Source organism: Rhincodon typus, chromosome 7 (genome assembly GCF_021869965.1).
Source record: "Rhincodon typus isolate 14 chromosome 7, sRhiTyp1.1, whole genome shotgun sequence".
NCBI lineage: Eukaryota > Metazoa > Chordata > Chondrichthyes > Orectolobiformes > Rhincodontidae > Rhincodon > Rhincodon typus.
This window is the reverse complement of record NC_063338.1, coordinates 6,329,473-6,345,617: the sequence shown is the minus strand read 5'-3', so window position 1 is coordinate 6,345,617 and position 16,145 is coordinate 6,329,473. Positions and strand designations below refer to the sequence as shown.

At 41.4% G+C, this 16,145-nt stretch overlaps 1 protein-coding gene across 1 annotated transcript in view; it reads left to right on the top strand.

Moving 5' to 3' along the window:
• The window catches only part of LOC109910936 (receptor tyrosine-protein kinase erbB-4-like), a 690,251-nt gene that overhangs the window by 662,993 nt on the left and 11,113 nt on the right, over positions 1–16,145 (top strand). Inside the window, exons 25-28 of the mRNA XM_048598686.1 lie at positions 587–662; positions 838–984; positions 7,524–7,621; positions 10,973–11,143. Of these exons, the coding sequence (XP_048454643.1) occupies positions 587–662; positions 838–984; positions 7,524–7,621; positions 10,973–11,143 (492 nt within the window). The remainder of the gene's footprint in view (positions 1–586; positions 663–837; positions 985–7,523; positions 7,622–10,972; positions 11,144–16,145) is intronic.

Here is a 16,145-nt window from a genome sequence, read left to right as displayed (position 1 = left end):
AGCAGGTCTGGCAGCATCTGTGAAGGAGAAAGCAGAGTTAACGTTTCCGGTCCGATGACCCTTCCACAGAACTGAGGAAGGGTCACCGGACCCGAAACGGTAACTCTGTTTTCTCCTCCACAGATGCTGCCAGACCTGCTGAGTTTCTCCAGCAACTTTGTTTTTGTATACTATTCTCAACTTCTCCAGTCTATCCTCATGACTGAAGGTCCATATATCTGGAACCTTTCACATGAATCTTTTCTGTGTCCCCGCTAATACCTTCACTTCCATCCATTGTGTTGCCTAAAATTGGACACACGACTCAAGTTGAGGCTGAAGCACTGTTTTATGAATGTTCTTCGTAACTTTTTTACTGTGTTCCCCTTTATAAAGCCCAGGATCTTTTTATTAACCATCTTTTTCAACCGGCTTTCTCATATCACAGTGACCCAGAGGGAGTTGAAATGGAGAAAGTTAGCAGGAAAAGACATAGATTTAATCAATGCAGAATAAATGAAATAAAGCATCCAATACTTCTTTCTGTGTTAGTTACATAGGAGCATTTATGAGGATTCCACTAATATCTTTCACCGTGTCCTTGCAGATGCCAATTAAGTGGATGGCTTTGGAATGTATTCACTATCGGAAGTTCACTCATCAAAGTGACGTGTGGAGCTATGGTAGGTTCTCGACTGTGAACATTGAGTGTGTGCAGCAAGGATTTGTGGATTGTCGGCTGGATGACAGCTGTCTTTTCCAGTTCTCAGATTTCCCTTGCTCTTTCTGAATCCAGCTCTTGGGCTCAGACGCACAGTGAGTAACAAATGGATTTTGTTTTGGTCCGTTTCCTTGCAGGAGTCACGATTTGGGAGTTGATGACTTTTGGCGGGAAGCCATACGATGGGATTCCAGCCCGTGAAATACCAGACATCTTGGAAAAAGGAGAGCGCCTTCCACAACCACCAATCTGTACCATTGATGTCTACATGGTGATGGTGAAATGTAAGGGAACCTCATAACTCCATCGTTGTTGAAGAGTGGCTCTTTAAACTTAGGTGCTTTGGTGCCCATCTGGCTGGAGCTGAATAGTGTTGTATGTTGCATGTGTAAACAGACCACAGGCTCATCTGCACACTGATGTGATTGAGCTGACCTCATTTACATGTCCCAAACAGAGACAGCAGCATTGATGACCGTCAAACAAAGTGCCCAGATCTTGCAACAACTCCCTAAGGATAACAAAGACTTAAATTGAAGTCTCCCAAAGAGTAAAGGGTGCTTTTTGTTCAAGGATTGAAAGCAGGTGATGGTCACAGGGGAACTAATTCTCAACAACTCCAATTTTGAAGCTAAGATGCAGTTTAAAATCTGGTTCATATCCCAAGGTTTTTCTTTCTCATTCCACAACCTCATAAAATAAACCTCATCTCCATACTCTCTCTCTCTCCAAATGTGTACATATATCTTAAATGCATCTTTCTGCATGATCTCTTTGCTGCTGCTTCCCATTGAAAAAGGCATTGCTCACTGATCAACCCCCTCACTTACAAAATTCTCTTACAAAGCTACTCTCTATCTCCTTCAAAAAAAGGTCACTCATTAAATCTCCTTCCTGGTCCCTTTCCAAACACCCCTTCACCCACTGCTTAGTATTGTAGTGTTCCCCTATCTCATGCTTGTAGAAGTATCTGAAATATTCAGTGGCATGAAGGCTCAGTGGGTGCATCACTTTTCCCAGGTTCATTAACAGAATTGTGTTCACGTTGATGTCACTGATCGTGTCTCCTTTAGATGCAGAATGTTCAAAAAGGAAAACGTAGTGTTAGTTCCATTTGCAGCATGATCGCAAGCATTTCCTAGAAAGCCAAACAAAGGGTCTGTTTCCACGCTGTATGACTATGAGTCTGACATCCACTTCCCAGCATTGCACATTGCTTACCCAGCGGCAGTGGGAATATTAGAATGAAACAGTTCAAAAGGAGGCCATTGGGCCATCTTGTCTGCGCCAGCTCTTTGGAAGAGCTATCTGATTACTCCCACTCACCTGCTCTGACCCCGCAATTTTGTTTCTCCTTTTCAAGTATTTATCCAATGCCCTTTAAAAGTTACAACTCAATCTCCTTCCACCAGCTGTTCAGAAAGTGCATTCCAGACCAAAAGTCCTCATTTCACTACAAGATGTCCTGCTAATTATCTTGAATCATTATCCTGTGGCTGTTGATCCTGTTGCCAATGGAAACAGAATCCTGACACGTATTTCCTAGTGCTTAAAATCGGTTTGAAGCCAAATGCGACACCAGTACTGACATTGTGGTTGAGTATTGGTGGGATGGCACACACCAAGAGGGATCTGGCCAGCTTGCACTTAATACCACACATGGTGTGAAGCAAATAAGCAATCAGTAATTCACTCAACACTGGTTTTGTGAAAGCTGTTAACTGATGCTGCTAGTGTTCAGCAAATAAATCCTTTGCTGTACATAACAATTTCAGCAATAGAGCTTCAATGAACCACTTTATTCTCAGAAGCCACTGCCCTTTATTCTGCTGAATTCCAATTTTATTGAAGTTCATCATAGTCTTTGCCATTTCCTTTTAATATTCAGTCTTTACTTTCCTTGAAATGAAGAATCCATTTTAATACATTTTTGCATCAGTATGGCATAGTTCGACACTCCATATGCATGTCAGTGTTCAGGCAAAATATTATAATTTAAATTATATCTTTTATAATTGAAAGCTTCATTGTGCCCTGCAGTCTTTGTAAAATTATTTATTTTCACCATCTAGTCAGAGAGCTGCCTGCTTGACTAATGTTCTGTTTTTACTGTGCTAATTCAAGGAAATGCTGGTTTCTTTGCAACAAATGATGAGAAAAAGTTAGTAGAATCTGTAACTGGGGGTCTTGGCCAAAGCTTTTACTCGATTGCAAACTGACCAGAGCTTGCTGACATGCAGGCTTCTTATAATATGGGTCTCGAAGCCACGTGTCATGTTTTCAACTGTACCTGACTGTTGTAGAAGTGGTACAATTTCAGTATTTAATGTTATTCAGATTTTGTTGTGAGCCAGATGTCAATTGTTACCATGATGAAACCATGGGTCTGAGCTCCTCAATCTTATTTCCCCGTCCTATGAGTTTTCCGACCCTCCCCTGAGCTTCCCCCAAGTTTTCGGAACATAAGAAATGGGAGCAGGTTGTTCAGCTCTTTCAGAGTACTCCACAAAAATCATGGTTAATCTTCGACATAAGCCCCACCCTACCTTATATTCCTTTGATTCCCTTATAGTTTTGGATACTATCAAACTATCTGTTGAATATACTCAATGCATGAGCAACCACCGCTCTGCATTATAGAGAACTGTAAAGATTATAGTTTCTCCTTCTTTCAGTCGTAAAGGCCCGCCTCTCGTTCTGAAACTATGACCCTGTGTTTTAGATTCCCCAGTCAGCGGAAACATTTTCTCAGCACCAACCCTGTCAAACCTTCGACAATTTTATATGTTTCAATTATATCACCTCTCAGTCTTTTAGCCCTCAGGAAATATAGGCCTAGTCTACACAGTCTGTCCTCACAGGGCAATCTGCTCATCCTGGGAATCAGTGTAGTGAGCCTTCAATGTGTTCCCTCTAGGGCACATATGACCTTCCTTAGGTAAGGAGACCAAAGCTGCACACAGTATTCCAGGTTTTGTCTTATCATGGCCCTGCATAACTATGCAGACCCATCCCTTTGCAATAAAGGCTGACATCCCATTTATTTTCCTTGTTGTACTTTCATGTTGCATTACTACAAAGGGACACCCATGTGGTTCTGAATATCAACATCTCACAGTCTCTCACAATTTAAAACATATTCTGCTTTTCTGTTTTTTTCTGCCAAAGTAGATAATTTCAAACATCTCACAATCTCTCACAATTTAAAACATATTCTGTCTTTCTGTTCTTTTCTGCCAAAGTAGATAATTTCACACATCTCCATCTATTCAATCTTCCATGCTTTTAGCCAATCAATTAACCTGTCCATATCGTTTTGTATCTTCCTTGCAACCTGGACACAGCACCTAATTGAAGTCATTCATATCGATTGAAAATAGATCAGGTCCAAGCACTGTTCCTTGCTGTGCCCAATCAGTTGGAGCTTGTTAACCTTGTCAGCTCTGGAGGAGTGCACCAGGGTGTTACAGGGGGAATGGCCCCTGCAGGATACTGATGGTGGAGGAGAGGGTTATATGTTTTCAAGGTTGCTGGATGTGTTGGAAATGGCAGAGGGTGAACCTTTGAATGTGGAGACTGATGGGGTGGAAAGTGAAGACAAAAGGAACCCTATAATTGTTCTAGGAAGGAAAGGGAAAGGTGAGGACAGACATGGCTGAGAGTCCTGGAGTGGAGGTAATCCTCATTGAGGGAAAAGGAGGGCATGTTGAAGGCACCTCTGTGAAAGCTGGCATCATCAGAACAAAGATGATACAGACGGAGAAGTTGGAATCATGGAATGGAGTCTTTATGAGGGAATGTAGTCAGTGTAACTGTGGGAGTCAGTAGGTTTGTAATGAATATTGGTGGACAGCCTGTCCCAAGCATGGAAACAGTGAAGTCAAGGAAGGGAAGGGTCAGCGATTGACCAGGTAAAGATGAGAGAAAGATGGAAATTGGAAGCAAAACTAGTGAATTTTCCAATTTCATACAAGAGCAAGAAGCAGCACGGATGTGCCAGGAAAGGAGTTGGGGCTAGGAGCCCGAGTAGGACTGGAACAAGGCATGATCCACATACCTGACAAAGGGACAGCTATAACGGGGACCCATGTGAATACCCATGGCCACACCTTTGACCGTGTAAAATTGAGAGAGTTAGAGGAAAAGTTGTTCTAAGTGGGAACAAGTTCAGACAGGTGAAGGAGGAGAGTGGATGGTGGGGTCTCTTTACAAACATCCTTCAGACCATCCTGATGGGGGATGGACATGTAGAGGGATTACACAACCATGGTGAGCAGAAGGGTGGCTTGTGCCAGAAAACTGGAAATTGAAGAAGCAACATAAAGCATCAATAGAATCGGTAGTCAGAAGAGACTGAACAAGGAGGAAGAAATGGAGTCAAGATGGGAAGAAATAAGTTAATTGGTTGTAGAAGCAGCTGAAACAATGAATTTGCCAAGGCAGTCCTGTTTGTTGATTTTGGGAAGGAGCTAGAAGCAGGCTGTGTATGGTTGGGGTCTTTGAGGTAGAAAACTGTGAAGGGAAGACCTCCTGAGAAGATGAACTCAGTGACAGTCCTGGAAGCTACAGCATCTGTAAATCTGTGTTGGTTCTGTCGAACCCTGTTATGATTTTCTAAGTGATTCCTACATTTTCCCTCCTGTTGATGCCCGATGGACTGCCCTAAAAGCTCCCCCTGTTCTTTCACCCTCCTTTCCTGAATAGCAGGGTTTTGTTTATTACTTTCCAATCCATGTAGAATGTTCCAGAATCTAAGGAATTCCAGAACACCGTTTCTAATGCATCCACTATCTTTCGAGCCACCTACATTAGGATATAGGCCTGAGGCCTATGCGGTTTGATGGTTTTGAGTGCCACTAATTTCTCCAGAACTACTTATTCAGTAAAATTGTTTTCTTTCGATTCCTCGTTCTCCTTAGACCCTTAGTTCGCCATTTGTTTCAGTTTTTTTTGTCTTTCACTGTGAAGACAAGTTAAAAGTACTTGATTAATATCTATCATTTCCTTAATCCCTATTAAGATTTTTCCTATTTTCTGCCTCCCAGACACCCACACTAAACTCTTTTTTTACATACCTACAGAAGCTTTTAGAACATGGAAGCTTTTGCAATGTGTTTTTATGGCCCTCATTGGTATACATTGGTGTTCTTTCTTTTACTTCATTGATTTGTCAGTTATCCCTTGATGAATGCTAAAACTCTCAGGCTTTAGTATAAGGCTCTCCCTTTAATCTAACATGATATTTAACTTATTTTGTTAGCCACAGTTTGACTACTTTTCTTGTGCAATTTTTACTCCTCAAGGAATGTATAGTAGTTGTGAATTATGAATTAATACCTTGCATGTTTTGCCTATGCTTATCCACAACCATAGCACTTAATATAGTTTCCTGGTTTATCTTGGCCAAGTAACTTCTCACACCTGGGTAGATGTCTTTGTTTAGATCTAAGATCCTAGTGTCTGTCCAAATTAAATCAATCTCAGATGTAACTTAACATTTTACTATGTTATGATCACCCTTGTCCAGAGGCTCCTTTACTAAAAGGTTATTGATTAATTCTTTATTGTTGTACATTCCTAAATATATAATATCCTGATCCCAAGTTTGCTCCTTGGCATATTGAACTCAAAACTATCTTAATACAGTCAATGAACTCATTTTCTACTCTATTACTGCAAATGTGAACTTCATAGTCTGTATAGCAACAAACGTCTCTCATGTTTATTAGTATATACACTTCTTATTTACTGATTTATACTCTCTCTAAAACTACATCTGCAGATAGGGGTTTATCAATTACTCACATCAATCGTTTCTGCCCTTGCTGTTCCACAGCTTCATCCAAACTGATTCTACAGATAAATTTTCTAGGCTAAGGTCCCTCCTCTCTGTTACCTTTATCCCATAATTTGCTGTCAGGGCTACCCCTCCACCTTTTCCAATTTAACTAAGTCTTCTACAAATCAAGTATCCCATAATATTTAGTTCTTAGAAAGCCATTAATATCCACTTGGGCTATTAATTTATTTATTGAAAACTTCATGCTTTCAAATACAATGCCCATAGCTTTGACCACTCTTGTTTTCCCCACAACACTCTCATCACTAATGCCCTGTTAACTTCCAGAAGCTTTCTGTTCCTTGCTCATCCATTCTGCTTGTTCTTCTGCAAACTGCTGCTCGCGCTACATCCTTGACAGCTCGTGAGAGCCTGTTCGCCAGTGTGGTGGTGAGACGTGGCTATATTGGTTACCCCGAGCCTCATGCTGAGGGCATCACAGATTCTTCTTGCCCTTCCCTGGCATGTTCTCTCCCTCAACCTGCACTCCGACACCCCCACCCATCCCTTCACGCCGTTGTAAAATTGAGGCTGTTTTACAAAGTTAAAAATCTCAAAGGGTCAAGTCAACCCCACAGTGGTACAGACGATGTAACAGTTTTAAAGCTGACTTCACATGAAATATATGTTTCATTTTTGAAGGACAAGGAGAACAACAATTTGCATTTGCATAGTACATTCAACATAGTCAAGAACTCAGGGTTAGAGTGCAAAGAGGGTAAGGGAGGGAATTCCAGAAATCGGGACCGAGGAAGCTGAAGGCACAATGGAGCAAGGAACTGAAGACTTAAAGGTGATATCAAACTGCAAAGAAAATATCACCCAGCATTGCTGAATGTTTGCTGTAGGAATTGTGAAATTTTATTTTTACATCTTGTTTTGGTCCTAATGTGTGTGTGTGTGTGTGTTTTTAAACTGGTCATCCATGACCAGGTGAGGAAGGGTTCTTACTGTCCTGTAAGTTGCTGTTCTCCTTTCTCCCAGGCTGGATGATTGATGCCGACAGCAGACCCAAGTTCAAAGAATTGGCAGCGGAATTCTCTCGAATGGCTCGAGATCCACAGAGGTACTTGGTAATTCAGGTCAGTTTAATTTGATTTCAGCTTCGCTGTTGGAATTATTGTATGATTAAAAACTGAAAAAAAAAGTTCCTCCAGCTTATTCCTGTTAAACATCAGTCTGGTGATCAGCACTGGAACGTGCTCTTTTCCTCTGCTCTATTTATAGAGCTGGCATTGTCAGATTGCAATCATCAAGTAGTTCACCAGGGCCCAGAGTGACGCTGGACCACTTCTAGCCCAGCTGCCTCCCCTTCCCTTGCAAATGGCTCACAGCAATTGATGGAGACCATTCAGTCCTTCAAACCTGTTAGCCCCATTCATAACTGATCTATATCCAAACAGCAATGACACTTAACAAATGTCCTGCATTAAAATCTGTCCCTAATACCCTTACTGCATTAACATCTATCCCTAATAACCTTACTGCGTTAAAACATGTGCCTTATAACCTTAGAATATTGATATCTTGTCCCTAATACCCCAACTGTGTTAAAATCTGTCCCTGATTCCCTTAATGCATTAAAATCTGTCCCTAATGCATTTACTACATCTTTTCCTATTAATCTTACTGCATTAAAATCTTTTGAGGTACCCTTACCACATTAAATTCTGCTTGTAATACCCTCACTGCTATAGCATCTAACCCTAATACACTCACCTCATTAAAGTCTATGCCTAATAACCTTACTGTTTTATCGTCTGCCCCTAATATCCTAAATGCATTAAAATCAATCCTAAAAACTCATACTGCATTAAAATATGACCCTAACACCGTTAAAATTAGTCACCAATGCCTCACTGAATTAGAATCTGTCCCCAGTATCCTCACTGTATTAACACCTTTCCCTAATACTCTTACTGCATTAGAATCTGGCCCTAATAACCTGACCACATTAAAATATGTCCCTAATAGCCTTAACACATTAATACCTTGTCCCTCATACCCATACTGCATTAAAATCTGTCCCAATAGCCTTACTGCATTAAAATATGACCCTAAAATCCTTACTGCATCAAAAATATGTCCCTAAAATCCTTACTGCATTAAAATCTGTCCCTAATACCCTTATCACATTAACATCTGTCTTTAATACCGTGACTGCATTAAAATCTGTCACTAATACCTTAACTGCATTAAAATTTGTTCCCAATCCTCTTTATACATTAAAACTGCCCCTTATACCTTTGCTGGAATAAAATCTGTCCTGAATACCCTTACTGCATTGAAATCAGTTCTAGTACCCTTAGCATTAACAATTGTCTCTAATAACCTGACTGCATTAAAATCTGTCCCTAATATCGTTACTGCATTAAGATTTGCTCCTAACTGCCAAATAGAGCATGGACGACAGTACTTTGCGGGTTTGTTACACCTTTAGCAGCTCATTCAAACAAGGAGAGACCACTGTTTGAATCATACACTGTGCCATGTGGAATAAGAATGTACATTTATAAAGTGCCTTCACTATTGTAAATTGTTGTGTGTTGTCATTGTGGAATGGGATTTCAGACCCTTTCCTTCCATGTCACCAACAATGACTCAAGAGCACCCCCAAGTGACAGAATAAGTACTTGCAGGTGCTGGGCTGAGAGGTGCAGTTCAAGCAGGTCTCCAGGACAATCCTGACTCAGTGCCAGTCCAAGCAGTAGTTGGAACTCAGTTAGAGACTAGGTGGAAAAAAGTTGACCTCAGGTGTTGAATGGATGTTTTACAAGGACAGGACTGGGCTTATCTTAAGGGGTGTGGGCCTTGTTCGAAACCCATTGCCATCTCTGCCCCATGAAGTATCCAGAAGAGGATTCCTGGCCAACATGATTGCAATAATTGGCCTTGCACTGATTGCAATGTGTTTGCAGTAGTGGAAATAGCAAAAGGATCGATTAGAAGATTACTCATACCAGCCGGTGAAAAATGAGGTTGCAATGTTTCTGTTTTGTGGGTCACCCTCAGTTATGCTTCGTTCATTAGAGGGTTAAGTCTGACTGTGCAACGTGCTAACGGACCTAATATCCATCATTACAAGAGATGCAGTGTCACCTGTTTTTAGTTTCTGCAGCCTCATGGCAAGATGAAGCCAGGGTAAGGCAGTTCTTCAGTGAAGAATTCTGAGTTCAGCAGACTCTGTTAATACTTCGTAGCAGCACAACGGCGCTGAGAATATTATTTGCTTGTCTCAAGAAAGATTTATTTTCTCTGAAGTTTTCACTCAAAGTCACTTAGCAGTTTGTCGACTGCAAACTCTGTAATTTTTGCTTTAAAAAAAAATCCTTGATGCATTAGTAGCTAGGAGCAGTTTTATCCAGACAGCTGTGCATTTACCAAAGGAATAAGCATTTTTAATGACCCTGTCAATCTGCCACCTGTGAGTAACCTGATTTTTAAATTACTAAAAATGACGTGAAAAGCAAACAGAACCATTTGCTATTGGAGTGCAGTAGATTATTTCTTAGTAAATTGAGAAAAATGATCTTGAAAAACTTCTAATATCTGCCTATTAGTGTTTTTGCGTCCAAAAGATCCTGTTTAATTTTTGGGCCTTCGGGAAGACCTGTAACCAAGTGCAGATTAACTGCTGTGGTTGCTTCTGTAGTCTTCCTGTACACAAGTAGCTACTGCATTTGATAACATAACAATACCAACTGCATCTCAAAATGATGTATTTTATGTCAAGTGACATGAGAAGTGTTCCGATGCTGTAAATTCACATTCTTTCAGCCCACAAAATGACCTTTAGTAATCACATCCTCTGAACTCCAACCTCAAAATGCCAACACATCCAAAACCAGTGTGAATCCAACATGAGAGAATCTGAAGTCTGTTGAATCTGACTGACTGCACGCATATATCTGTTTTATTTGGAGAAGATTCACAAACAATTAATGATATTCAGGAAGGCAATCACTACTGCTCGGGTTAAATGGATTATTTGGTGAACTGTGTGTTTAATAGGACTTTATAGCTGGTAATCCGTGAGTTCTTGATGTAGATCTGATACAAACTAGGATCCTTGCATTATTTGAACTTTCACTTTTCATATTTATCATTCAGAATGTATAGTATCTTCCATGTGGCTTCCTTGACTCTTCCCCAATACCCTTGAGTCAGTACGAGTGCAGCAGTCTGATCTTGATTTCAGTTTTATGACTGTGACAGTTTATTGAGTTGGGCAGCCAACCAACTGATCCAGTCTGTCATGTGTTTCTCACCTGGCCATAGACTGAAGCCCTGGTCTCAGGAGGGGCCTACCCAGGACATATTCAGGTTGATCTTTTAAAGCAGGGAGCTCAAATATGCCCATACTGCCAGGGCCAAGACAGGTACAACTTTGCGCAGCTTTTTAAAACAGAAAAAAAACACTCCCTTTGTTACAGGGAGATGACCATATGAAGCTGCCGAGCCCGAATGATAGCAAGTTCTTCCAGAGCCTGCTGGACGAAGAGGAGCTGGAAGACATAATGGATGCGGAGGAGTACCTGGTCCCACAGGCCTTCAACATCCCACCACCAATCTACAGCTCAAGACCAAGGATTGATTCCAACAGGGTGAGTAGAATGAACCATAGATCAAGTTTGCAAAAATCAAGGAAAACGTCAAGTAGAAACAAGTTCGACTGGTATTAATACTGGGCTTGCAGTTAGCATTATGTTGAACACGTTAATAGTTTAACAAGTAAACAGTGAAACAATATGACACTGCCAGATCAATGGAGTCTCAGCCACATACTCTTTTCTTTCACTACATTCTACGCCCCTGGTTCCTGTTTGCAGGTCAGCAGTTGGGGCTGTTTGTTTTCCCACACCTCTGGGGGTGTGAAGGTGGTAGGTTCAGAGAGGCTATGTGTCTCCTTACCAATGGGAGGTGCCATGCTCCTGTTACTTATAACATATTGTGTCACTGTGGAAATGCCTGAAGACTTTTCTGAACTTAGAAGAGTTTCTGTACTCCGAAAGAGCCTTCTGCATGAGAAAAGAAAATATTCAAAGAGCAGCAGTATTTAATTTTGGTTGTTTTTAATTTTCAGTATGGCCTACCCAGCTTCTTCAAAACTTTATTGCCTGATTTAAGCTAGCTATATTAATGTTCAATAATCTAGATTTTATTCCAAATCTGTTCACCGGCCCCTGTAAAAAAAAATGCAATATTCAATTTGTCAAGCTGCACTTCTTTTTATTGCCATGCAATGAAGGATGTCTAATAGGCAGGTACCAATCAGTGATTCTTTTGAACGTGATGTTTGAAAGGGGCAAAGCTCAGCTCCATTTGAAGAATGGCTATTGGCACTGCCATCCTCAATTTTCAGATGCTGCCATGTTTACTATGACTATTGGACCATAGCCAAGGGAATCCGCTTTAACTTTTAGCACCGAGTGCTGTGGAAAGAAATGACAGCACAGAACTGATTGTTCCTGTAGGTTTTCCCCAGCAGCTGAGAGTAAAACATCCCAAACTTTATTTGGCAAAACGATGTCGCCTGTGTTTTCTATCTGTGCCCTCCCACCCATCCTACCCCTTTCTAAGAAACACCGGATGGGACATTCAATTCGGGTGGCACTAAAAGAGCATTGGAAGACCATGTGCCTGTTGTAGATCCCACTTGATCTTCCAGTGGAAGGTTGGGAAGAGTGTATAATGGGCCCATTTCACAAACCCCGCTAAACTTCCAGGTTTTTCCCATTCCATTTGCACAGAACCAGAGGGTTTTATTTAAGTGGCCAAAACACATGTTTAATAATGGTTCTGGTGTCAAATTTTAGTACTGTATACCCACAGGATCAGTCAGACCTCTGTAATAAAATAATACTGCCAGTATATGATGACGATGATGAGTAAAATTAGCCCTTTCCTGAAACAAAAATCATTAATCTCGGTGTAGATTTCAGCTCCAGGTTTCTCTATACTTGTGAAATTTGCTACTGTCACTTATCACAGTGCTCTATATACGTTAAAAGGAGAAGAATGACTCACATTTATATAGTGCCTTTCACCATCTCAAGGTAACTGAAAGTTGGTCACAATCAAAGCACTTCATGCTGGCAGGATGTCACAGGTGGTGGCGCACAGGGGTTGGTGCTGGGGCTACAACTCTTCACAATTTTTATATAAATGACTTGAATTAAGTGATCCAAGGTAAGGTAGCTAAATTTGTTGATATCAGAAAGATAGGTGGGAAAGTGAGTTGTGAAGAGGGCTAAAGGAGCCTACAGAGGGGTATAGATGGTTAAGTGAGAGGGCAAAGATCTAGCAAATGGAGTACAATGTGGGAAAGTAGGAAATTATCCATTTTGGCAGAAAGTATGAATGGGGCATGTTATCTAAATGCTGATAGGCTGCAGAGCTCTGAGATGCAGAGAGATCTGGGTGTCCTAATGTCTGAGTAACAGAAGGTTTGTCTGCAGGTACAGCAGGTAATCAAGAAAGCTAATAAAATATGATGGTCTATTGCGAGGGGAATTGAATGCAAGAGTAGGAGGTTATGCGTCAGTTAGACAGGGCAATAGTGAGACTGCAGCTGGAATACTGTGTACAGTACTGGTCTCTATACTTATGGAAGGACGTTAATGCCTTGGAAGCAGTTCAGAGAAGATCCACAAGATTAATATGCAAAAATGAGCAGATTGCCTTGTGAGGAAAGGCTAGACAGGCTGGATCTGTATCCTGTGAAGTTTATAAGAGTCAAAGGTGACTTAATTGAAACATGTAAAATTCTGAGGGGACTTGACCAGGTGGGTGTTGAAAGGATGTTTTGACTTGTGGGAGAATCTAGCCCTTGAGGTCAAAGTTTAAAAATAAGAGGCTAGCCATTTAAGTCAGAGATGCAGAAACACTTTTTCTGCCAGAGGCTGATGAGTCTTTTGAAATTCCCTTCCTCAAAAGGCAGTGGAGGGAGAATGTTCAAATATTTTTAAGGCAGAGGTAGATATTTTTTCATCTCCTTAGTAATCAAGAATCTATCGGCAGGTATGCAGAAATGTAGAGTTGAGATCAGATCATCCACGATTTTATTGAATAGCAGAGCAAACCCAAAAGGCTGAGTGTGGCAGCTGTTACCCCTTGTATATCCCTTGTTCCAACAATTGTTTAAGTAGTTTTCAAGTATACTAACTTTAGTGATATAGGAAACACAATAGCCAATTTGCAAGCAAATTCCCACAAGCGATTGTATAATAAGAATTAGAACATCTATTTTATGATGTTGATTGAAGGGCAGATATTGGCCAGGTGTAAGGGGGACTTCCCTGTTCTTCTTCAAACTCGTGACATGTGACCTCTTGAGTTTTCCTAAGGCAGTTTGAATTTTGTTTTGAATGCTAGCACTTCCAACAGTGCAGCATTCTGTCAGGACTGCACTGCAGCATCAGCCTGAATTTTATGTTCCCTGCTCCGGAATGCATTACTTACCTGCAACCTTCTAACCCAGAGGCGAAGGCACTGCCAACTCAGCTACAGCCACTCAACCAAGATACGGCAATAAAGAGGCAGAACACTGAAGGAGTTAACACTCGTTCCAGAGGTTCTGTAAGCAAACGGGGGTTGAATAAAGAGAGCTAGAGATACAAAAGAACTTGAAATTACTATCAGAATGTTTGAGACAAGAGCTGTGGGAGGGCTCCATTATCATTAGCTGTCTATTCAGATAGTGCCGATTCAAGGTGCTGGGACTTTGTGTCTGTCAGCTTTAGAAGAAAGCATCATTTCAGTGGGCAATCCAGTACATGCTACTTCTTTTAATGATGCAGATGAGAAACCAGAGGTTCTAATTCTGTTGAATCCGGGAGACAGACCTGCATGAATAGGCTTGATTGCACTGTCAGTACAAAAAAAGGGAATGATTTGAGAAGAAATGCCAATTAACCCCTTCAGTGATAGACTGCAGACAATTGATTTCAAACGAAACTGTGGTCACATTTTCCAGTTTTATGTAAAGTTCTCCCTCCACCACAAAATGTAAAGCACAATATTGACGAGACATGGTTTTCTGACCGTTGGTTCTAAATGTTCTTGGTAACCGAGGCTTGAGTTTTAGCAGTGATGGTCTTTACACGACTCGTAATCCACAAATTCTCAAACGGTACCATAGCAAACCAATCAGTTTCCAGACTCGGTAGCGTTTTCCTTTGTTCCTAGTAAACCTCCCTGAAATGACAGTCCTACTGTCCAGTGTTCAGCTGAAAGGTCAACCCGTTAGTATCATGGGATGAAATTTCCGCAAGAATCCTCACTGTTGTTCTTTCATGAAACATTGGAGAAAGGACAGGCGCCATAGGAAAGCATTTAAAGGTGGGGGAACCAGGGCAGGAACAGAGAGACCTGGTGGGTTCTTGTATCTTTGGAGATGGCAGAACAGGTTAACAACGGCAGATAAAAGCAAGTGGAGAGGTGGTTAGCTCAGTTAGCCAAGGCGTATTGGTCAGAATAACGTCAGGAACATGGGGTTTGATCTCTGTCCGGCCGAAATAGACATGGCCCCTGCCCAGGTCGTGAAATAATGCAGTAAGCTATGATTTGACAGCCCTCGAATAATAGAAGCTGCTAGTCAGAGAAAAGGAGTAAAGCCCTTTGGATTCTGAGTTTTATAAAATAGGTGTAAAGCGTAAGATCCAGGGAGTTGTGTCAAACCCATATAAGATGCGACTTCAAATTCATCCAGAAAGGAGTATCCGGTAAACAGAAAATACCAAAGAACTGCAGATGCTGGAGATCAGAAACAAAATCAGAAATAGCTGGGAAAACTCAGCAGATCTGGCAGCATTAGCAGAGAGAAAGCAGAGTTCAAGTTTTGTGTCAAGTGACCCTTCTTCAGAATGTTCTACTTGTTGGTGACATCTATTTCCTCTGCCTGCCAGTTTCTCGATATCTACCCCACCGAGCCACTTCATAATTTTAAAGATCACCTTCAACCTTCACTTTTCTGTAGAAGGATAAACATAGAAGATAGGAGCAGGACTAGGCCATTTGGCCCTTCAAGCCTGCCCCGCCATTCAATTTGATCATGGCTGATCATTCAGCTCAGGGCACTGTTTTCGCTTTCCCGCTCCTCCCATATCCTTTGATTCCTTTAGCCCTAAGACTATATCAAATTGAAGAATTTAAGGCCGTTCAGCTGCCAGCAATGCCTCTCTATTCTGTTCATCAAGGGCAGAACTCCAAAGATGGTGGTGTGCGCATCTAAATGTGATTGTGCTCAGACATTGAGGATTTTCCTAGGTGATGATCCAGGACTCGCTGGGGTGGCGGGGGGTGGGGGGTGATTCCAATGCACAAATTATTAACATGACAAGAAAGACCGATTGAATACTGGCCTTTGTATCTGGAAGACCAGAATACTTTCAGATCACCTAAATCTTTTGCCTTTTACTGAAGATTTACAAGGGACCAGAAGTCAGACTTCATCTTTATGAACAAAAACAAAGTTGCTAGAAAAGCTCAGCAGGTCTGGCAGCATCTGTGAAGGAGAAGACAGAGTTAACGTTTCGGGTCCGGTGACCCTTCCTCAGAACACCAGACCCGAAACGTTAACTCTGTCTTCTCCTTCACAGATGCTGC